General features: G+C 60.7%; 1 protein-coding gene across 1 annotated transcript in view; it reads left to right on the top strand.

The window, feature by feature from the left end:
* The window catches only part of SEMA3F (semaphorin 3F), a 26,686-nt gene that overhangs the window by 1,141 nt on the left and 2,352 nt on the right, over positions 1-23,193 (top strand). The window contains exons 3-19 of the mRNA XM_011364754.2: positions 13,753-13,913; positions 14,008-14,070; positions 14,178-14,297; positions 15,002-15,094; positions 16,646-16,739; positions 17,991-18,110; positions 18,229-18,368; positions 18,490-18,604; positions 18,768-18,837; positions 19,010-19,154; positions 20,196-20,418; positions 21,045-21,133; positions 21,262-21,303; positions 21,461-21,618; positions 21,800-21,867; positions 22,076-22,209; positions 22,850-23,188. Of these exons, the coding sequence (XP_011363056.1) occupies positions 13,753-13,913; positions 14,008-14,070; positions 14,178-14,297; positions 15,002-15,094; positions 16,646-16,739; positions 17,991-18,110; positions 18,229-18,368; positions 18,490-18,604; positions 18,768-18,837; positions 19,010-19,154; positions 20,196-20,418; positions 21,045-21,133; positions 21,262-21,303; positions 21,461-21,618; positions 21,800-21,867; positions 22,076-22,209; positions 22,850-23,188 (2,174 nt within the window). The remainder of the gene's footprint in view (positions 1-13,752; positions 13,914-14,007; positions 14,071-14,177; positions 14,298-15,001; positions 15,095-16,645; positions 16,740-17,990; positions 18,111-18,228; positions 18,369-18,489; positions 18,605-18,767; positions 18,838-19,009; positions 19,155-20,195; positions 20,419-21,044; positions 21,134-21,261; positions 21,304-21,460; positions 21,619-21,799; positions 21,868-22,075; positions 22,210-22,849; positions 23,189-23,193) is intronic.

Genomic DNA, 23,193 nt, shown 5'->3' with positions numbered 1-23,193 from the left:
CTAGGGAAACTGAGGTACCTCGGGCAGAATTACACAAGGGAAATAATGTGGGTAGGGCGGGACTCCCCTATCTGTCTCACACATTCCAATCTTGGTTCCCCCTGTCCAGGTGTCCAGACAGCAGAGCCTGCTTCCTGGGCCCTAGGCCCCTCCCACAATGCCTATCGCTGGTCTCCTCCTCTGGGCTTCCCTACTGACTGGGGCCTGGCCAGCCACGCCCACCCAGGACCACCTCCTGGCCACGCCCCGGCTCCGGCTCTCCTTCAAAGGTAAGAGGCCACCTTGCTGTTCCCCAGCGTCATCCCCTGTGCGCAGCACTTGGCCCCGTTGTACAAGAGGGAGAGGAGAGGTCAGGGCCAAAAAGCCCCCCCTGGGTGTGTACATGGTGGGTGCAGGGGAGGTGGTGACCTGCTGGGAAGGCTGGAGACTGGGCCACTCAGACATTTCGGAGAAGGGCCCTGAGTCTGGACCCCTTCTAGACTCAGAGGAGAGGTCTCAGCTGGGTGGCCTCGGGTCTGCGGAGCATCTCCCTCTGTGTGAAAATCGAGAAGATGGGACTGAACTGCTTCTCCTTTCAGACTCGCATTTGCAGAAGCCCTTCCTTACTGCTGCTCTGCTTCTGGTCTTGCCCTGGGCGGTCCCCGGGGTGGAGGGTCAGACCATCCTGCAGACACTGAGGCCTCAGGAAGCTGGAGGAGCAGGACCTGCTCCACGGGGGCGTGGGTACTTGCAGAACCTGCTGGGGGTCTCTGGGTGGGAGAGGTTCCCAGGACCTGGGGAGGCTGCTGTGCCTGGAGGGTAGGCCACCTGGTGAGTTCTGGGAGAGCACACGCTGTGGGACAAGCCTGAGCTCCCCAGCGAGCACTTGGCCTTGGAAGTCCCTGAAAGGTTTTAACGACAGGTTAGGGTCTGCAGAGTGAGAGGCTGGTCCCCGAGCTCTATCACCTTAGCACCTAACCTCCTGGGCGCATGGAACACATACCTAGCTGTCCAGGTGGCGCACTCACTAGCCACTCCTCAAAGGTGTGTGTGATCCAAAGGGTCTGCCCTCAGCCCAGGGTAAGGGGCAGTGGTCACACTGGGACCTGGGGGGCCTGGGGTCACTGCTGGGTTCTCAGCCTTTGCCCTCCTGTAGCCCGAGGTCACTTCGTTCAGCTGCTTGCCCTGGGTGGGGCCGACTCAGCCCTGGCTGGCTAGGTTTCCGGGCACACATATTGGGGTGAAAGGCTGGGCTGACCTCTTTCCTTCCTCAGGCTTGGCCAAGGCCCAGCCCCCACCTCACCAAGTTCCCATGTTCCCCTGGCCTCATCCCGCCCCTGCAACTTGATGGGGGCGTGGGGCTTGAATTTCTAAGGATGTGCCGAGAAGGAGTCTTGTTCGGGGCCTGAGAAGTGGGCAGAAGAGTGAGTCCATCTGGTTTGTAAAGGCAGCCCCCCTCTCTTAGGCCTGGAAGATGGAATATTTATCCGTCTGATACCCCCGCCCTTCGCTGGCAGAGTTTCTCAGCAGATTAACAAATCTTGAAGGGCTTGATCCCCCCTCTTACCCACTTCCCAGCCTGGGGTGCAGGCGGGGGGAGTAGAGCATCCTCTCCCCCCATAGGAGGGTGGGGCTTAGTCTCCATGGCCCTGGGACCCTGGAGCCCAGACATCCACTCTGGATGTTATTTTTGTCACCACCCTGGAGACCCATGAGAGGAAGCAGTGGCACAAGACACAGAGAGGTCCTCTGTATGCTCCTTTTAAACCTTCTCGGACCTCCAGGAGCAAAGGCTTCTGTTCCAGTTTTCCAGAGAGAGAAACCGAGGCCCAGGCAAGGGCAGGGCCAAGGTCAGGCAGGAGGCAGAGGCGAGGCCAGAAATAGAACCCTGGTGTCCTGGCCTCCTCGACGCCTGACGCCCACATCAGTCAGGTCGATTCCCTCTCAATTAGCTCTGAAGCTGACACCCGCGGTGACTAAAAGCCCAACTCCTGGCAGGCAGCCTGTGGCTGTGCTGACTGCCCTGGCATCCCAGGGTGGGGCCGAGAGATACCTTGGGCCACCCCATCCCGGGGCCTCCGTGCCTTTGCATGCACGTGCAGGCTTTCCTGCCCCGAATGGCCTTTCTTGTTCCCCATTTGACCTCGTGTCTTAGTTTTATGCTTAGACGTCACTTAGTTTAGCAGATACTTGAGCACCTACTATGCACCAGGCCCTGTGCTGAGTACTGGGGACTCTGCAATGAACAATATCGGGTACTTAATGTCAAACTGGCTGAAAGACGATGGGACACCCAGTTAATCAGTGCCACCCGGGAGCCCAGCACTTACTGTGCACCAGGCCCTGTGCTGGGTGGCCTCGGCCAGGTCGTGTGCACGAGGTGGCCCTCGGTGAGGAGTAAACCTTCACCAGGTGTTTGTGAGGTGAGAACGGAGACCCAGGCCTGCGGAAGCTGGGATCCCACAGCCAGGTCAGGGACTGGGAAAGGGGTGGGGGGGTCTTCTTCAGGGTACGCAAGACGGGCACAGAGAGGGTTGCTCTCAAGCATTGGTGGTCACTCTGGCTCCATGCCTCAGTTTCTCCATCTGTGCCTTGAATGGATATAGCAGCTGGTATTCTAGGCCTCAGGGACTCAGTCTTAGCTCATCCCCTCCCCTGCCTGCATCCTGCTGCGTGTGCTAGTTCCAGCCCGGTTGGACCAGAACTTCCAAGCCGGAGGTGCTGGCATGAATGCCCGTACTGCCCAGGGCAGATAAAGGAACAAAGGCAGGAACCGGGCTAGACTCGGGCTTGCTGCCTGCCCATCCGCCTGGGCACCCCAGCAAGGCCTGAGAGTATAAGAGAGAAGAGACTCGGGGCTCCGTCAGAATGGGGGGATCCTATGGCCCGCCTCCTAAGCTTCCACAGCAGTACAGCCAAGGTCAGGCAGAAGTGAGGGGTCAAGTGGGGAAGATGGCCAGGAGCAGGCGAGGTATTATATTCATTGAGAGCTTGTGGATGCTTGGGACTAGAGAGCCTGGACGCCAGGACCCTGTCTCCTCCACCCCTCCTTGTTTGGGCCTGGAGTCTCCTTAACCCCAGAGTCACCAGCCAAGTCTGGCGAAAAACACTCCCCCTGTCCCAGAGGGCACCACCTCTGCCGAGTGCCCTGCCAGTCCTTTGTTCAGCTTGGGGAATGTTTACTTTTTCCCAGGAAGCCACCCACGATACACCCCTGCCGCCCGGCTGGCTTTGGCCAAGAGGTATTTGGTGCGGAAAAGGGGTCTCGTGATAACATGAGGTGGCTGGGCTACTGAGGACACTGAGGCAGGAGTACGGAGATGGAGCGGAAGGTCATCTTGCCAAAGGAGGTCAGGAAAGATGCGAATAATAGGAATAACAGTCGGTGTCCCCGGCGATTACAAGTGGTTGTCCCTCCAAGGCCTGAGAAAGGGCCTCCCTGGTTTTCCTGCCCTGAATGGCCTTTCCTGTTCCCCATGTAATCCCCGGGTTGTCTCCAAGTCACTTAGGAGCAAGACTAAGATGGAGCCTGGCTCTGCATGATGTCTGAGGCTGTCCCAGGTCTGAGAGTGGAGGGTAGGATGGGGCATGCAGACACAGCCGCGTCCCATGAGCTAGGGACAGAGTTCCAGGATCCCGCAGTGCTGGCTTTAGTCTTTCCAGCCTCATTTCCCAACGCAAAGGCTGGGGTTGCACTGGCAGCTTCTCATGCCCCAAGGGAGCTCCCTCCCTTCAGAGAAGGAAAACCAGCGTCCTGGAGAGGAAAGGGCTTCTGTGTCCAGAGCAGTCCTGGGGACTGACCGTCTGTGACTTGCGCGTAACTGGCTTGCTTGGTGGAGAAGGATGTTCTGCAGCTGGAGGGGGAGTGGGTGGGTGCTTCCCAGTCCCACCTGAGCCTCTGCCTCTGAGCCTGGGGGGCTAATGGCAGTGCCACCACCTACATCATTTGCACGCAGCTTCAGAGAGCCAGTCTTCAGGTTTCCTTGTTAAGAAATGGTGAGATTTGGGGGTTAGGAGGGGTCACAGTGGGTGGGGTTGGGAGTAGGGGGTTGTGCAAGCCTTGATGAAGCTTGGCCCCACCCCCCAGGCCTGACTGCACAGGCCTGGGGGTGGGGCTGAGGAGCTACACAATCCTCCCTTGCCCCCCAGGGGCTCTCTGGCCAGCCAAACAGGCTTGGATCTTAAGACTGCAAGGGAGGAGGTGAGGAGCCCCCTAGAGTTTCAAAGACAGGGTGGCACCAGGGAGCTGGGCCGTGGTCAGGTTGCTCAGGTTGCTCGGACAGTTTTAGGGGGATTCGGAGCTGTGAACCGGGATGGGTCTGTATTCCAGGATGAGCCAGGAGGAGGGAGGAAGGAAGACCCGACGTGTGAACTTGAGCCCAGATCTCTGCATTTGGGATCAGTTTTCCTGGAAATGGGAGCTGCCTCACTCCTGAGAGGCCACTTGGAAGCGTCCACTTTGGGAGTTGGGAAGTCCTGTGGGCTGGCTGCTGGCTCCTCAGCTGTCCAGAAATGGCCCTCGGAGAGAGTGGAGACAGGTCCTTGTGCTTGCAGACAACCTGCATGAGGCCCAGTCCAAGTCAGCCAGGCCGGGGGGCTGGGGCCTTTAGCCGTGGTCCTTCCTGGTCCAGCCAAGCTCGGGATGGGACCGCCACTGGCCGGGCCTCAGCAGCACAGGCCTTGTTTCTGGTTCCCTGGCACAATGCCCACCCCTCCCTCCCTGGCTCCAGCTTCCTTTGGCACCGAGTGAGGAGCTGGTGCATGCTCAAGGAGTAAATCATGTTCCTTGGCAGCCCCCGCTGCTTCGTAATCGTAAAGAATTTAAAGAGAAACCGCCAAGATAAAAATCGCATCCCAGCCCATAAAAGCATCTTTCACCCTGCGGCTTGGGAGGCAGCAGCCTCAGAGTGGGCTCCTGGCTGTCTGCACCTGTGTGTGTGTGTGCCCCCAACCCTATGACCCCTCCAGAGGTGGGGGCGGGGTGCCTTCAGAGCCAAGGGCACCTGGTTTCTGACTTCTGGGAGACCTCCAGCTCCTCCCCTAGCGCAGGAAGTGGGGCACTGAAATTTAGTGGAACGCAGAGGTGGTGGTGATGGTGGTTGAAAGAACTGGATCTGAAGGCAGACAAACCCCATTCTATCCTCAGCCGTGTGACCTTGAGGGGCCCTGGGCATTCCAAGGGCCCTGAGGGCTCAGGCTTGCATCCTGGCCGTGGGGTAGACCTTGAGGAGCGAAATCCCTCTGTGTGCCTACTCCCTCGTCTGTGAAATGGGGATGCGAATGGGACCAACCTCGTCGCGTTGACAGGAGGGTTGGCTTTGGGAGTACAGCCATGGCCATGGCGAAGAAGTCTCAGTAACTAGGAGCTCCTCTGAGGATGGCAGACAGGTGGGGGCGATGCCTGAGGAGCCCTACCCTGCCTCACCCTTCCCTCTGGGTTTCTAACCTCTGGGGAGGAGGACGGTGTTTGGAACGGACTGCAGCAGGGGCCCTGAGTCCTGTGGGTGGAGCGGAGTCCAGAGGAGGAGAATGGCTACTGTGGGCAACCAGGCAGGCTTCGTGGAGGAGGCGCCATCTCAAACAGGAGAAGGGAGACTGGGAGAGGAAGAGCAGGAGCAGAGGCAGGGCGTGTGTGGCGTAGCACCCTAGCATCCGGGGCAAGGGCAGAGTGCTAGGTAGAGTCTTGTTCTTGGTGCCAGGATGTGGCTTGCACTCGGCTTGCACTCTCTCTCTGTGATTTTTTAAGCTCTTTGTAATCCCAGCAGAGGTACCACGTACACATTACGGGGAAAATCCTATGACAGAGATGCGTTTGGGGAGGGGGTGCCTTGGAGGGGTTGCTCCCCACGATCAGCTGCAGTGACCACCCCCCACCCCCAGAACACTGTTCTGGTTCCTGCAGCTTGTGCTGGGGGGACCAGACCTGGGCTGCTCACTAGGGCATCTGCACACTGGGCTGAGAGCATACTGGCCTGGCCCGGCCCGGCCCGGCCCGGTGTGTCCTGGGAATCTGAGCCCTGCCTCAAGGGGGCCCTTGGCGCTTTGGAGAAGCAGAGAGGATTCCTGCTGCATTTTTCTTAGAAATAGCAAGGGGGCCTTTGCCAGAGGCCTGGATGCCAGAAGGTTCTGGTCTGAATCCCAAGCCCAGCTCACGTGGGCGCCTGAGCTTGGCAGGCCTGCAGCCACCACCCCCCATCCCCAAGGCGGCTGAGCAGCCCCAGGGAGAGGGCGGAGGCCCCCTGGGCTCCAGACCCTGACCACTCGTCCTGACCCAGCAAAGAACGGGGCCTGGGTGGTGGCTGTGGAGGACACGGGAGGCCAGCTGTGGGGGGAGGGAGGCCTTAGCTAGGCTGACTTGTGGCGTTCGCAGTGGGGCTGCCCTGCATGTGCTGGCTGTTTGCTACCTCTCCACAGGCAGGGACAGCCCCAAATCACAGGCCCCTCTGGGGACCAAGAAGCCTTTGGGGCGTGAGGCCCCAGCTCCAGACCCCCCTTCCCCCACTCTTCCTCCTTCCTTCCTCCCCTTTGCCCCCACCCCTCCCGTCACCACCCTGACCCCTCCTTGGCTTCCTACCCGGACATGCTCTTTCCTCTGAGGTCTCTGCGCCCAGCCAAGAGCCTTGTTTCTTCCCACTCAGCGCTCGCTGCTGATGCCCTCATTTCCCTCCCGGGCCAGAGTCCATCGCCTGCATCCCTGCCGGTCAGCCAGCATGGTTCCTGTGGGTCATACACTGTCGCTGGCAGACTAGTGGCTAGAATGTGGGGGCCTCGTGGGTTCCTGTATCACCTGAGGTCGAGTGGGTGGCACTCCAGGGGACCTCTGCCCAGAGCTGCCGAAACTGTCATTTTAGTCAGCCCTTTCCCGTCCCAGCCAGGCCTGTGTGAAGGGCTTGCTGCCTTCCTTCCCAGGCTGTCGACTCAGCCTCACTGCATCCCCCAGGGCTGCGTGGTGCCTCAGTTTCCCCATTCAGATGTTGGGGAGGGGGTTAAGACGGTCTGGGATATCCTAGGAATCTTTGGGTGGGTGATGTGAAGGGGCTGCCGTGGGGCAGCAGAGAGGAAGGCTGGGCCCAGGCAGAGGGAGGGTCGTGACACCCCAGAGCCCGATGGTCCCATCCTAGCCTGTCTGTCTGGTTGATTTATCGGAGTAAATGAGCCATGCAGAGTTTGTTGTCTTTTGCAGTCACAGGGAGGAGGAGGAGGAGGCGGAGGAAGGAATGAGGGGTTTCCGGCCAGGTCTGGAATGTGGGAGGAGGGGTGGCCCCCAGGCCCCGTGGAACTGGAGGCACCGATGGCCGATGGCTGTTTCCCTGTCCCCACCTGAGAAATGGGTCAGTGCAGCCCTCCCCCTCAGGACCAACCCCCCTCCCCACCCTCATCACACTCGGGGCACATTCTGGGGTATGTGAGCCGCTAGCTTGGCCCAGGCCACCCCGTCCCAACCCGTACACAGGGCCGCCATGCCCCTCTAGGCTGGCTCTCAACCACACTGTGTGCTCTCCAAGCCAAGCTAGAGCTCTGAATTCAGCCTGACCAGTGAATGCCCAAAGGTGTTCTTATAATTAGCCATGCACACCGTTAGAATCCATGTAGAGTCTCTTGGCCCCCTGAGCCACCAGCCCAGACATGCACCTATCGGGCACCATGGGGCTTGGGAGATGGGCAGGGATCAGTGGAGGCACCCGGGCTGGACAGCCCCCTACCTACTAGGACGAAATGGTCGAAAGTCACTAACATCCTGCTGGTTCTGGCTGGCCTGTGTGCCAGGGAGTGACCTTGCTGCCCTTTGCCTTCTGGCTTTTCCTGGGTCTATGATGAGCTTTCCCCCTAGCCTGTCCTCTCCTGGGCGGAGCAGGTGGGCGCTGGGGCGGAACGGTCGTGGGAACAGTGGGCCTGGGCCTGCGGGCCCCAGCCCCAGCCCCAGCCCCAGCCCCAGCCCCAGCCCCAGCCCCAGCCCCACCGCCCCCTCAGCGGAGCTTTAGCCCAGCTGGGTGGCTCCTCTGGCTTCCACTCCTGTCCAGCGTGCTGTTTACTCAACAGCTGGGATGTTTACAGCAGTCCTGAAGAAGGGGCCCGTCATTCCAGAGGGTTTCCCATCTTGAAGGTTCCACTGGGGGCTCTTGCGACTCACCGCCTCTCCACACTCCTGGGCTAGGCCTGTAAGGGGTGCAGGGGCTGTGCCCATCTCCACCCTCACCAGGGCTGGGCCAGTGGTCCAGGCACCGGCTCCTCCACCCAGGAGAGATCCCTCAGGAGGAAGGAACATTCCCAGGAAGTGGCAGCTCTAGGTGGTGAAATACGGTAACTGGGTCCCCAGTTCAGACATTTAAATTAAATTCAATCAGAGCAGTTATTGAATATAAACATGCCGAGTCATTTACATGTTAATTATGTTGAATGGACTAAGAGACCATAATTACTTGCTAATTGGGTGAGAGCGGCTGTAATTGGTTTTGTTGGCATGACCTTGCTCACCTGCCTGGGGGGAAGGGGGGCGAGTGTGGATGGCTCCTGGGGAGGCCTCTGGGTCTCCAATCTGGGGAGCCTGGCCCAGGTATGGGATTGAAGAGGACAGATATGGAGGAGCTTGGGGCCAGGGAAACCTGGAGCCTATCCCCTCGGGAGGAGGCAGCTTAAGCCTAAGACAAAACCCTGGATCTGGCTTCTAGGGGTTTCCATCAGAACATCTTGAAGGGGAAAAAGAACTGGCAGAGCCAGCCCCTGGGTCGGCAGTGACAGCCTCCCCTGCCCAGCCCTATGTGGGACCTGGACCTGAACAAATGGGAAACGTCCAAGAGGGGGTGCCTGAGAACACAAGGCAGGTGTCACCCTATGCTGGGGCCCTGGGTCGGCCCGGCTAGTGTTGGAGTCTGGCCTCGGGGTGTGAGTGAGGTGGGTGTGCTGAGCAGGGGGAAAGGTTCGTGCCAAGGCCTTGGGGCTGCCCTGCCCCCAGCCCAGCCTGGCTGGGGCTCCCAGGGTTGCAGGGCTGTGGCCAGGGGCCGAGACCTTCCGGCTGGCCGCTCATTAAAAGAGGATTAGGCTGGGAGCCAGGGGGCCAGCCCAGCCCCTGGGCCTTCCTCTGGGGCCCCTCGCAGCTTTGGAGGAGTGAGAAAGGGGCTGGGGGACACCTTTCCCTAGAGGCCGTGGGGGTCTCCAGTAGGATGCTGCTGCTGTTGCCACTGCCACCATCTCCTTGTCCACCTCAGCGTCCCTCTGCAGAAGGACTGACAGAGACCCTGGCCAGCACCCCTGCCCCTGGCGCCCAACCTCATTTCTCTTCAGCTCAGGGATTAGGGCTCCACCAGCCCACATGAGGTCAGAGGTCAGGGCTGGGCTGCAGGGACCTGTCCATCACCCCCCAGTACCCGAGCACAGCTAGGAAAAGTGACCTGTCAGTCAGGGCCTGCCACTTTGTGGAGCTGTAACTGAGGGGGCGGGCACCCACCTCTGCTCCAAGAGCCCCCTTTTTGCAGCATCCCCTTCCTCACTGGCAGCAGACCTGGTGTCCTAGAGACGGGGCAGCAGGGGTCCCAGGCCGCCCACTCGGGGTCTTCGGGCGAGGGCGGCAGACACGCCTCCTCGGTGCCGCCCGCGCCCACCGTCTCCTGTAAAGTAAGGCGTCTTTAGCTGCTTCCAGGGAAGAGGAAATGGAGACCCCGGGATTAAGCCCCCTCCACGCTGAGAATGTTCCTGCCTCTGGACCTTGGCCAGGCCATTCTGGGCCAAGACCCCGAGTGTCTAATGGCCATGGGGGAGGGCTAGAGGCTGGAAACGGCTGCGGAAATGAGGTGTCTGATGCCAGAAAAGGCCCTTCCTTCCCAATGACGGGAAAAGCCTTCCCGGATGTCACCCCACCCAACCTGTGCCCAGCCTGGGTGAGGATGTGGGGGTGGGGTGCCTTTCCCAGGAGGTATTACCCAGGCATATCATCCTCCCTCCCCAAGGTCAAAGCTTATCCAGACTTGAGTCCCAATACCTACAGAACCCATTGTGCCCCAGCCCCTCCCTCAGTATTGCCGTCGGGGGGAGGAGAGGTGACACTCCTATCAGCTGGGCCTGGGACAAGTGGAGCAGAGGTGGAGACTGGCTTGAAGACATGCCAGGCTGGGTCCACATCAGCCACACATACACGCACCTGTGCCCCCTTGGGCCCGCGGTCCTTGGCCTAAGTCCCTGCTCCTTAGTGGGGACCGGAAGCTGGTAGGATCTAGTCCTGCTGATGCCGCAGGTGTCAGGGCAGGATAGCAAGGGCTGCTTGACCACCTCCTGCCCTGCCCCGGGCTTCCTGGAAGAAGAAGGGCCCCCACTTTCTTTGCCCTGTCGTAGGGTGGGAAGGAAAGCCAAGACACCAGTCTCACTCCTCACTCTGTGACCTGAGGTGAGCCCCACTCTCCCCTGGAGCTGGGGGTGCAGGGCTGTCATGTTTTTAATTCTGTCCCACAGTCTGGCGTGAGAGATGCGCACTCCAGCCGTGGGTCGATAAGGTGGGAGCCCTACACCCGATTCACTCTGGGGTCCTGAGAAATTCCCATGCTCCCCACCTGTTTCCCCTGTGGCAGGCTGGCTTTGGATGGCTGATTTGGGGTTAGCTCTGCTCCTGTGGGTTGGCGATAGGGTAGAGACAGGATGGAATGAAGGGAGGATTGGGGCTAAGTCATCGGGAAGCCCCTTCCTGCCCAATGCCCTCTCTGCTCCCCACCCCAGCACTAGGAGATGGGGAGGCAGGGGTGGGACTGGGGGTGGATGTCCTCCAAGAGATGGTAACATCTGGGAGGCCAGTTTCCACGGGGAAAGAACTTGGGACCCCATCCCGCCCTCTCCTCCCGGCCAAGGCAGAGATGGCCCATGAGGGATGGGTGTGGGGAGGACCCAAGGGTGCTTAGCTGTTAACATTTCCCTGTGGTCAGAGCAGGATCGCCTCGAACGTCAGTACTAGCAGGGCCCAAGAGATGATCTAGGTAGGAACATGAGGCTCAGAGAGCCAGAGCGTCCTGGCCAAGGTCACGAAGCCCACATCAGAGGCCCACGTCAGACTCAGGTTCCTGACCCTTGGTCCCACCCCTCCCACACCCCACACAGTCTCATGGGGCACCCTGCCCCAGCCACAGTTTCCACAGTGACCAAAACATCGTGTCCTGTGACAACAGAGCCATTGACGCCATATCCCTGGCCGCTGGGAGGAGCACCGAGGGTCCTGAGTCATGTGCCCTGTTGGTGGAGTGCGAGTCACTTTCCGGCCCTGGCTCTCCCAGTGGGCAGTCCCCACCACCAAGCCTGGCTTTGCCTGGGCTGCCCCTGCTTTAGTTCAAAAGGCCATGGACCTAGGTGGTCATCCCCCCGACCCCCCACACTCTGGCCCGTGACCTCCCTTCTCTGTGCCTTGATGTCCTCGTCTGTAGATTGGATGTTGTGAGCACCAGGCTTTGCACATGATAGGTAGGTGCTCGGTGACTAAGGCTCCCTCTGTTCTTACCTCTACCCAGGGGAAGGGCACGCAGAGGGTTGAGAGGTGGGATGTCAGATCAAGGCTAGTCTCCCGCTGCCTACCTATGTCCCACTTTCCTCATCTGCTGAATGAATGGTCTGTCCCCTGCCTTTCTCACAGATGGGAACGAAGCCTGGAGTGCTGGGGCTTTGAGCCCTGGAGAGGGGCTTGGACTTGGGGCTTGGACATGGGGAGTCAAAGCATGGCAGAGAGGGTCTGGATCCAAGAGGCTCAAGGCTGGGTGGGGTGGAGGATAGGAATTGTGGCTGGTAGAGTCCGTGGGGCTAAATGTTTGGAGTCCCCTCCCCCCGAGCCCTATGCCTGCATCTGAAGGCGCCCACTTGAGTCTCTGCCTCCCCCCGCCCCATTGTCCCCCAAATGCCCCCTGGCCAAGCAGGATGGGCAAGTGCACAACCAAGGCCGTGCCCCCAGCCAGGGTATAAATAACCCTGGCGGGCTGTCCCAGCCTGGGGGGGCTCCGCTGGCAGTCCCACTTCCTCTCTGGCCACTTCCTGACCCTGGGGGTGGGGGAGTGTTTACTTTCCTGTTGTCACTATGGCGGGGTGGCCAGGCGGGGGACTCCGAGTGGCGCAACAACAGGTGCAGGACAGGTGCCCAGGCTGCCCTGCCCAGGACTTCAGAGGCGCCGCCGGACAGGCGGGCGAGGCCGTAGCCAGGCAGGGATCGGCCCTTTGATCCCTCGGCGTCCCTGCGTCCCAGAGGTTGGCCAAGGTCATCACCTGTATTCTTTTGTCGCCATAGTCAGGGCCGAACAGGGCAAGGCCTTCGCTTGCTCCTCAGCCCCTCAGACGCGGGCTCTGGATCTGCTGTGGGAGATCCCTGGCTGCCAGCCCACCTCACATGCCCATCTCAGCACATCCGGGAGCTCTGTCCAAAGCCGCACTCAGGCACAGCCCCTCCAGGCTTCCCAGCACACAGCAGGGGTCAGGGTCAACCAGGCCAGTTCCAGACAGCTGCCTGAGTGGAGGGTGACCTTGACTAACGGATGAGGCCACCTGCTGGTCCCACCTCAGGCAGCATCTAGGGCCTCGGATCCCAGCTGTTCTTCTGCAGACCTACCCTTCACTGCCCCACCTGTGAGATGGGTAACCAGCTGTAAAATGGGTAACTAGCTGCGAGATGGGATGCCACTTATGAAATGGGTAACCACCCGTGAAATGGGTACCCACCTGTGAGATGGGTTTCCGGCTGGGGAGATGGGACGCGTATGATCCCCTAAGCGAAGGCCTCATCTAATGCAGGGCCCATGTGCACATGTGCATACCTGGGCCCGGTGCAGACATGCATGTGCTCTTCTGGGTGCTGCCATCTCAAGCCTCCTCTGCTGGTGAATATTCATCACCCTCATTACAATCTTTCCTCTCCTGCTGAGCTAAAAATAGCTAGGGCCGGGTGGAGGAGGAGCTTGCCAGGGGGACCCCTCGGTTCACCCCCTCCCAGAGGAAGGTTCCCAAGTTTCCTGGAGTCCTGGGTCTGTCACTGACCTGTCACTGGCTAGGTTCCCTCCTGTCCTTCATCTCTAATGAGGAGGACTTTCCCCTAGCAACCTGGTGGTGGGAGGGAGGGCTGGACTCACTCAGAAGAGAAACTGAGGACTCAACTAGACCCTGTCCCAGCCCCAGGGGCGCTGCCCGACTCAGGGAGGGCCTCTTCCCTGGGAAGACTGTTCCTGGCTACTTCGAAGTGGCCTGACAATTCCACAATTAGCAGCCCGGTGGGGCCTGGGGGAAGCCTGGGTCTGCTGGGCAGTATTGCTCCAGCAGAGCTTGCCAGTGTCCTGGCTGACCCTTCAGACAAGGTGACAGCTTTGCCTTCTGTCTGGTGGCAGCTGGGCTGAGGACAGGGCACCCCAGCTCTATGCCAGCATCTGAGGGCTGTCCTGGATGCACTTGCCCCCACCCCCCTACTCATTAACCATTTCAGGCCCCCGTGGGACACTGGCCCCACCCCGAGCGTGGGAGCATCAATCCCCACCCCAGCAAAGACTCTTTGATCCTGTCAGGCTTCCTGGCTCTTGCCCACTGTCCTTTCATCGGACCCAGAGACCAGCTGGGGTTGCCGATGAATCAGGGCTTTAGCTTTGGGTGTGGCCCCTCCCCGGCCTACCCGCCTGTCCTACTTTCTCTTCCCAGCAAGTCAGGGACTCGAGAGGGCGCTAAGTACTCCCTGGAGGGGAAGCTGGGGGGTTAAGATGACCATGCCGAAGGCTGGATGGCTGGATGGCATCCTCCGAGGGCCCTAACTGCTGCCCTGCCCTCCGTCCGCAGAGCTGAAGGCTACAGGCACTGCCCACTTCTTCAACTTCCTGCTCAACACAACCGACTACCGAATCCTGCTCAAGGACGAGGACCACGACCGCATGTACGTGGGCAGCAAGGACTACGTGCTGTCCCTGGACCTGCACGACATCAACCGCGAGCCCCTCATCGTAAGGGCCAGCCCAGACGTGGGGCGGGGGATGAGGGACACGGCCCCAGGGCTGGTGGCCCTGTCCAGCCCCCTCTGACCCCCATCTCCGGCAGATCCACTGGGCGGCCTCCCCACAGCGCATTGAGGAGTGTGTGCTCTCAGGCAAGGATGGCAATGTGAGTGTGGTGGGGTCCACGGGTGGGGCAGGGGGCGGGTGACCCCAGAGCGGCAGTGGGAAGGGGCAGGCATCTGGATACCTCCCTGGCTTTCCCTCTGGCCCCAGGGTGAGTGCGGGAACTTCGTCAGGCTCATCCAGCCCTGGAACCGAACACACTTGTACGTGTGTGGGACTGGCGCCTACAACCCCATGTGCACCTATGTAAACCGTGGCCGCCGGGCCCAGGTAAGCCCCGCCCACCGTGCCCTGCCCCCATGGGTGGCCACATTCCAGTGGTCTGATGGGAAGATGGGCTTGAACCCCAGCCCTGCCACTTCCAGCCCCGTGACCTTGGTGAGTGACTTCTTTCACCTCTCAGAGCCTCGGTTTCCTCATCCGATCAGGGGGCTAATAGCCACCTTCCTCACAGGTCAGTGTAAGGAGGAGGCAGTGAGCTAACATTCCCAAAGCTCTTAGCACTGTGCCTGGCACGTAGTAAGCGCTCGCTCCGTCCTTGGCAACAGTTCTCTTGGCTAAGCCTGTGGACCGTGCCCCCGCGGCCAAGCCAGAGGGCCTGGCAGGGGCCTCAGCATCAGGAGGCTGAACACCTGGGTCAGCCTCTGCCGCAGGGTCTGGGGAGAGCTGCCCCTTCCCCAGCTCTGCCCCACCCCGCCTGCTTCTGCCCTTTTCCATTCCATGTGGGCATGTGTGTGAGCTGGCATGACTTTGTAGGGCGTGTGTAAGAGTGGTCAGACCTAAGGGGCACGTGTGTGTGCAGGTATGCGCCGAGCCGTGTGTATGTGTGCACGCACAGGTACATATACGTACTGCGGGGGCCCAGGTGCTCATGTGTGCTTTCCGGCATGTGTGGTATGAGAGGCTGGCAGCCCGAGCCCGCTCCCCCAGCCCCTGCCACCCCTGGCTCTAACCCCTGTTCCTCGTCTTCTCAGGCCACGCCCTGGACCCAGATGCAGGTGGTCAGAGGCCGAGGCAGCAGAGCCACGGATGGTGCTCTCCACCCGACGCCCACAGCCCCACGCCAGGTGGGCCTCATCCCTCCCGGCCCTCGCCAGGCAACACTGAACCAAACTCAGCCTGGGCCTGGCCTTCCAGCCAGGAACCTGCACCCCAGGCCCGTCTCCCCAGAGGTTCCCCTCTTTCTCTGTGCCCCATTCCAGCCCTTCCTCCGCAGTGACTCTGAAGGCAGTCCCAGCTACGTTCATGTCAGTCTTAGTGTGACCCCTGCAGGCAAGAAACCATGAAGCCACTAGGTGGGGAAGATAGCCCTGGGGACAGCCATGCCTCAGCCCTCAGGACACATGCGTAGACATGCATGAACGCACACCAACTACACTTGGGCACACAGTATACACTCTCAAGCCCAAACCTCACTCAGCACCCAGAGAGGCAACATACTGTGGTACAGGTATGCAGTGTGACACATTACTCTCAGGTGCCCATGCCCCATAACCCCCGTGGTTCATCGGTTGGCACAGGTGTCCTGCACACTCATGTGCTTGGGGCTGTTTTCCCCTGGGGTGGGAGGGGCAGATCTATCTGTCCACTAGTCATGATCCAGGACTGGGCTGGGGGCTGGGGCTGGGCAGGGGCGGGCAGGGGGGCAGGGGCTGCCGGTGAATGAGAGCAAGTGGTCGCTTGAGCATGTGTGTCTGTGGCGGGGAGTGCTGAAAAGTGGGACCACTCAGACTCGGCATGCGTGTGCCCAGGGTGTGAACAGTGGGTTCTGTGTGCTGGCAGTGATGCGTGCCAAGCTGTGTGTGCAGCCCTGTGTGTGCAGGAAGTCACGTGTGCAGAGTGCAACTGGAAGCGGGCCTGTGTACACCTTCCCATCACCATCCCTGCCACCTGCTGCCACCTCCTTCCTGCCTCTGTGCCTCGCCTTTCCCTCCCTTCTCCCCATTAGCTCTTCCTGGTTCCGGTGCCTTCGCCAGCCTTCCCCTAGCATCTTCAGGGCTGGGCTGGGAGGCACCGGGGGCTTTGTGAATTCCGTGTGGTCTGGGCTGGACCCCTCAACTCCTGGCTCCCTAGGGAGATGTGGAGCTGCGGGCTCTGCTAAGGGGCAGGAAAAAAGCCATGGCCTGCTAGTCTGTCCTAATGACCAGAGGTAGGGCACAAAGCCTGGGGACACAGCGACCTCAGAGCCCTCTGACCTGGTGGGACCTGATGGACTCCAGGCCCTTGGCCAGTACGCCCTGCCCTACTCAGGTTGGCAGCCCCTTCTTGACCCGGGACAAGTAGCCGCAGCTCAGAGTTGTGCCTCTGTAACCCAAGGGGGCCCTAGCCAGAGTCTTCCTGAACCAGTTGGCGTAGAGGGGCTTCGGCCCCTATAAGCCCACCCCATGCCCCTCTCATGGCCCCCAAAGCAGAGCCCTCTGAGACCTGGGACCAGGCAGTACCACTGTTGGAACCCACGGGGTGACCCTGCCCTGGGAGACCTGGCTGGACAGAGTTAAAACACAAGAACCGGGGAAGCGAAGGGGGTGGTGCCAGGGGGTCCCTGGGGCCTGATGACCTTTGCCCTTCCTGGCTATGGGACCAGCCCAGACAGTGATGAGCCCCACTCTGCCCTGCAGGACTACATCTTCTACCTGGAGCCTGAGAGACTCGAGTCAGGGAAGGGCAAGTGTCCGTACGACCCCAAGCTGGACACAACCTCAGCCCTCATCAGTGAGTGCTCCCTGGTTCTATAGCGTGGCCTTTGCCTCTGGAGTGGGGGGCCGTGGCATGAACGCTTACCCCAGGGTGAACATGCCAGCCCTGAACTGCCCCCAGTGGGGCCCCACCTGGTGGGGGGAGGGGTACAGACACCCCAGTGTGAGCTTAGGGGCAGAGACTCCGTCCAAAAGTGTGAGCCTCCATCCAGCCCCTCGGGTGGGGGTGCCGAGGGGACCAAGTCCTACTCTGAAATTCACAGTGTTGTCCTTGCAAAGGCCAGAACCCTGCAGCCACAGACTGCCCAGATAAGACAAGCCAAGTCTGTATCAGGGGAGGTATAATGGGGTGTTCTCGGTGTGTCTGGAAGGCTGGGATTGGCCCACAGAAAGCACCACTGGAGTGTCCTGGGCCCGTGACCACCTGCGGGGGCAGGGTGGGGGCGGTGGCGGGGCGTTGGTCTGGCCAGGTGTCTGGGAGGGTTGGCGGAATGTTCTCTGAGGAGGGGTCCTGTCTGGGGCCTCAGGAGCAGCTGCTTCCCCCACTCCCAGGTTGGGCAAGCCTACTGCTGACCCTGGTCCCTACACTGTGCCTGTCTTCTGGCTGCCCTTCAGAGCAGCCGCTGGGCACCGTGCCACCTGCAAGCCTGGGAAAGACCCCTGGGGCAGGGGATGGGCATTATCCTCCCTGCCTTGGCGGGTGAGAAGGTCCTAGCCTGATGGCAGAGCCCAGACCAGGGAGTCTGATGGGAAGACAGGACTTGCCCCTGGGGAGTCTAGAGGGGAGACATGGAGCCAGCATAGTTGTTAAATTTTCAGGTATTTTGTGAGTCAGCTGTTAAGCACAGCTGTTACTTAAAATTAAATTATATAAACTTATAATTAAATTACTTTTTAAAAAAAAGGTAACATGCTCAAAACTTATTGCTTTCTAATTGTTTTACTGCATTTTCTGATTACCTATGCTCTTGAGGGTTTTTTTTACATCTATTGTGTCTGTGGGGTGGAAATACTATACACTGCTGTTGGCAGCGCTTCCCAACTCCACCTTCGGTGACCTCAGGTTAGTGGCTTGTCGTCAGCCGGTGGGAGTATTTACCCACGGAAATTGCCTTTTGCCACTAATCAGATCTCATGGCTGCTAATCCCGGTTCTCCCAGAGCCAGTTAAGCATTTACCAGCACCCCACTGGTGATCCGATTGTGCCCTGGGGAGCCTGAGGGGGAGACAGGACCCTACCCTGACCGACCTTCCCGCCCGCGCGCAGATGAGGAGCTGTACGCCGGCGTGTACATCGACTTCATGGGCACGGACGCAGCCATCTTCCGCACGCTGGGGAAGCAGACGGCCATGCGCACCGACCAGTACAACTCCCGGTGGCTCAACGGTGAGCGCGGTCGTGGGGGCATTTCCGGCCCTGCGTCGGCCGGGGCGGTACTGTCCCGAGCCTGGATTGTGTGGGGGAAGGAGGCGTTGTCGCCCTGCTGACCCCAGCGCACCCGCAGACCCTTCCTTCATCCACGCCGAGCTCATCCCCGACAGCGCCGAGCACAACGACGACAAACTCTACTTCTTCTTCCGCGAGCGGTCGGCGGAGGCGCCGCAGAGCCCGGCCGTGCACGCGCGCATCGGGCGGATCTGCCTGGTAGGCGCTGCGCGGGGCTGTGCCCGGTCCCGCTCCTCAGCCCCACTCTGCCCCCGGCGGGGGACGGGCGGGGGCGGCCTGAGTGGACTCATGGGCCCCGCCTTCTGCCCTTGTCCCCCAGAACGATGACGGTGGCCACTGCTGCCTGGTCAACAAGTGGAGCACGTTCCTGAAGGCGCGGCTGGTCTGCTCTGTGCCCGGCGAGGATGGCATCGAGACTCACTTCGATGAGCTCCGTGAGTACCCCACAGGCGGCGGCGTCCTGTGGCCACTACGGGAGCGACGGAGGCTGGATGCGTGGGCAGAGCACCTTTGGCGGGCTCCCCAGGGCAGGAATGGACAGGGCCCTGGGACTCCTGGCTAAGGCACCCACCCAGCTCCTTCTCCCTCTGTCTCCAGAGGACGTGTTTGTCCAGCAGACCCAGGATGTGAGGAACCCGGTCATTTACGCTGTCTTTACCTCCTCGGGGTGAGGCTGGGGCCCGGGTGGGGGTCAGCAGTCGGAGGGTGTGGCTGGATTGGGGGCCATGATTTCCGGAGGACTCCAGTCTGGTGGCACGCTGTGGGGTGGGGGCAAGCTGGGGAGAGGCCCTGGGCCAGGGGTCTGCCGGGTCCACAGCAGCAGCCTGCCCTGCCCTCAGCTCCGTGTTCCGAGGCTCTGCTGTGTGCGTCTACTCTATGGCTGACATCCGCATGGTCTTCAACGGGCCCTTTGCCCACAAGGAGGGCCCCAACTACCAGTGGATGCCCTTCTCAGGGAAGATGCCCTACCCACGGCCTGGCACGGTGAGGACCACCCCCCTCGCTCTGCCTTTCTCTTCACTCTTCTTCTGCAAGAGCTCCTCTGGGTCAGACCCTTTGCAGACATGCGCCCCACCATCACAGAGCTCACAGGCAGGTGGGGAAGGTGAACCATATAAATATAAACTCTCCATTTACCTGCAATGAAGCTGAAATTAACACATACGCACATGTACACGCGCAAACACACAGAACCCCATGTACACACGGCGTCCGGCCGTGAAGGCACCCAGCCAGGATCCTGAAAAAGACGGCAGGCTGGGTGTAGCAGGCCGCTCCGTATGGGGGGGCTGTCTGGGATCCGAAAGTTGGGGGAAAGAGTCTTCAAGGCAGAAGATTGGAGGCAGGTTGGAGGTCAGTGTCGCTGGCTAACTGTAGGCAAGGGTGTGGGGGTGGACGGGGCCAGCCTGCAGGGCCTTGGCGGTGGCAGGAGGTGGCTTGTTTTGTCTTGGTGTGACACGGACCTCTGTAAGGGTCTGAGCAGAAAAGCGGTGTGTTCTGATCAAATGCAGTGGCAGTTGCGGCTCTGTGTGGTCAAGACAGGTTGGGAGATGGAGAAGCTGGTCTCAGCGGGGGTCAGGGAAGGCTTCTCCCCAGAGGTGAACTTGGAGGCTGGCAGGGCGAGGAGAACATGGCCAAGGTGTCGAAGGAGCTCAGGGCCTGCCTGCAGTCCCGCCAGCGGCGGCAGTGGGGTGGGGGCGGGGGCGGGGGCGGGGAGGACTGGAAGAACATCCAGAGAGGAAGGAAACAGGGTGGTGGGGACATGGAAAGGGAGTGGTCCACTCTGCTGAATGCTGCCACAAGGTCATGGGCCAGGAGGCCAGGGAGGTGGCCATGGGACCTTGGAACTCCGGCTGGAGCAGGACCTGCAGAGGGGCAGGCTGTAGGGCAAGAGCCTGGCTGGGGCTTCTGAGGGGCAGAAAGGACAGAGGTGGGAACGGGTAGGACAGAGGCCTCTCCCGGAGGTCATGGGTCCCGCGAGCCCCGCCGAGGCGGCCTGGGCCTGACACTCTCACCTGCCTGCAGTGCCCTGGTGGGACCTTCACGCCATCTATGAAGTCCACCAAGGACTACCCTGACGAAGTGATCAACTTCATGCGCAGCCACCCACTCATGTACCAGGCCGTGTACCCCCTGCAGCGGCGGCCCCTGGTGGTCCGCACAGGCGCTCCCTACCGTCTGACCACTGTCGCCGTGGACCAGGTGGATGCAGCCGATGGGCGCTATGAGGTGCTTTTCCTGGGCACAGGTACCCACTGCTGCTCCCGGCCCCTCCCACGCGGGGCCCGCTGGGTGGAGGGTGCTGATCCGTGGGGCTGGGACCTGCACTGCTAGGGGTTGCTGTAGGCTGGTCGAGGTCATCTCTGCCACCTTTATCCTTTGAGGCCTTCTTCCTGTTGCCAGGATAATTGATGCTAAGGATGTGCAAACCCCATCCTCATCCCCAGGGGCTGGGAGAACAGGGACACTGGGTGCCTGGGGACCCATGTATGAGCAGGAAAGGGGACAAATGATAGATGCTTTTAGGATTCGTGGGTCCAAATACTGACATGCATGCTCTCATGCACACAAGGAAGTGCACCCACTGCAGTTCTGGTGGCCTCCCAGACGGGGAGCTACCTCCAGCATCCTATTCTGAGCAGTGCCCAAATGGGGGTCTGGGGTGGCAGGGGAGGAGGGCCCTGGCCCTGACACCCCTTATCCTGGACCAGTCCCCTCAGACCTCTTCCTGTCATTGGGGGAGTGCCAACCTTGGCACAGAGCTGCTGCTCCACTGCCCTCTGGGGTTTGGGCCCTGGTGGGGGAAGGGGCTGAGGCTAGTGCCCCTTCCCCAGCATCCTCAGCCCCACTGAGGCCCTGCCCGGCCCGTTCCAGACCGCGGGACAGTGCAGAAGGTCATCGTGCTGCCCAAGGATGACCAGGAGATGGAGGAACTCATGCTGGAGGAGGTGGAGGTCTTCAAGGTGGGTGTGACACCACCCAGTCCTGTCCTTACTCAGGCCCTCGTCAGGGCCAACTCCTGACCTCAAACCTCCAGGGCAGGGAGGGAGGGGCTCCCCAGGATCCAGAACTGACCCCTATCTTCTTCCAGGACCCCTCACCTGTTAAGACCATGACCATCTCTTCCAAGAGGGTGAGTTTTGGTGAGGTGGGCTGGGGGTAGGGATGGAGCCCGCTCCCCCTTGGGGTCATGCCTTTGGAACTGGGGCGGGGACACTGAGGCACAGAACAGGAAGGGAAGGAGCCTGGCTGTGGGGGGAAACTGATATGCCCCTTTTCTCCTCCCTCAGCAACAACTATATGTGGCCTCAGCTGTGGGTGTCACCCACCTGAGCCTGCACCGCTGCCAGGCTTATGGGGCTGCCTGTGCTGACTGCTGCCTCGCCCGGGACCCCTACTGTGCCTGGGATGGCCAGGCCTGTTCCCGCTACACAGCATCCTCCAAGAGGTGTGGACACCCAGTCCCTTGGAATTTTAGCCACCAGACCCAGGGCCCTGCCCTGGGGGGTTGGAGGTGGTTAGGGTAGTGTCCAGGGGAAATCTGTGAACCCTGGAGTCTAGAGGGTACAGGGACCTGGGTGGGGGCCGGCCTCCTTAGGCATACTCCTCCAGGAGCTATCCTCACGCAGGCGGAGCCGCCGGCAGGATGTCCGGCACGGGAACCCCATCAGGCAGTGCCGCGGCTTCAACTCCAACCGTGAGTGTGCTGAGTGCTCCCCACTGGGGCTTGGCGTTTGGGGGCTGGGGTGTCCCCAACCACCCACTCAAGGTTTAGATGCCAGTGGCTCATCCCTTGCCTTTACGGGTGGGCGCCCCTGTACGTGCCGCTCGGTGCCGGGCCCTCGCCAGCCTGCCGTCTGCCCAGAGGCAGTGCCGATTTCACACGGCGCCCTCTCGTTCCACAGCCAACAAGAATGCCGTGGAGTCGGTGCAGTACGGTGTGGCCGGCAGCGCCGCCTTTCTCGAGTGCCAGCCCCGCTCGCCCCAAGCCACTGTTAAGTGGCTGTTTCAGCGAGATCCCAGTGACCGACGCCGTGAGGTGATTCCCTGTGCCCCCGCAGTCCTGTGGATGCGGGAGTCCCTTACACGGTAGAAACTCCACGTGGATGAAATGTCAGATCGGAGATGATCTAGGGCAGCCTCCGTTTTAAGAAAGCCCTTCCGCGCTCCCTTCCCTGCAAGGAGCTCATGTGGGCGAATATAGTTATGCAGAAGCTCCGTGCGGTTTCCATAGTATATGAAACCATTATCGGCGTGCCTCTTTACGTGCAAACTCCACGTGGGTATCCACTGGAGGTGTACCCCATTGCAGGGTGGGCTCCAGTATATGGAAGTTCTGTGGGGTAGCCCTCATTTTACAGAAATGTCTTCCAGGCATCCCTCGTAACATGAAAATTTTATGAGGGAGCCCCAATCGGGTATTCTCATCGAATAGAAATTCTGCACTCCAGAATTCTCTCATTGTACGGAATGACCTCATAGTCACCTGTCCTGAAATGGAAACGTGTTTAGATGCCTCATTCAGATGTTACGTGAAACCTGCATGTGGGTTTTTCTTGTTACATGGAAATTCCACACGGGTGCCCTTACGTGGCATGGCCACAAGGTGGCGCGACCCGGGAGCTGGCGGGGGCAGCCGGGCCGGCACACAGCCCTGAGCCCACTCCCTGCCTCCACAGATTCGCGCGGAGGACCGCTTCCTGCGCACCGAGCAAGGCCTGCTGCTTCGCGCCCTGCAGCTCAGCGACCGCGGCCTGTACTCCTGCACGGCCACCGAGAACAACTTCAAGCATGTCGTCACACGGGTGCAGCTGCACGTACTGGGCCGGGACGCTGTCCATGCCGCCCTCTTCCCGCCCTCGGCTGTGAGCGCCCCGCCGCCCCCAGGTGCCGGCCCCCCGACGCCTCCATACCAGGAGCTGGCCCAGCTGCTGGCCCAGCCAGAAGTGGGGCTCATCCACCAGTACTGCCAGGGCTACTGGCGCCATGTGCCCCCCAGCCCCAGGGAGGCCCTGGGGGCACC

The sequence above is a fragment of the Pteropus vampyrus genome, unplaced genomic scaffold (genome assembly GCF_000151845.1).
Source record: "Pteropus vampyrus isolate Shadow unplaced genomic scaffold, Pvam_2.0 Scaffold100, whole genome shotgun sequence".
Lineage (NCBI taxonomy): Eukaryota > Metazoa > Chordata > Mammalia > Chiroptera > Pteropodidae > Pteropus > Pteropus vampyrus.
Note: the sequence above shows the minus strand (reverse complement) of the source record. Positions and strands in the feature narration are given on the sequence as shown.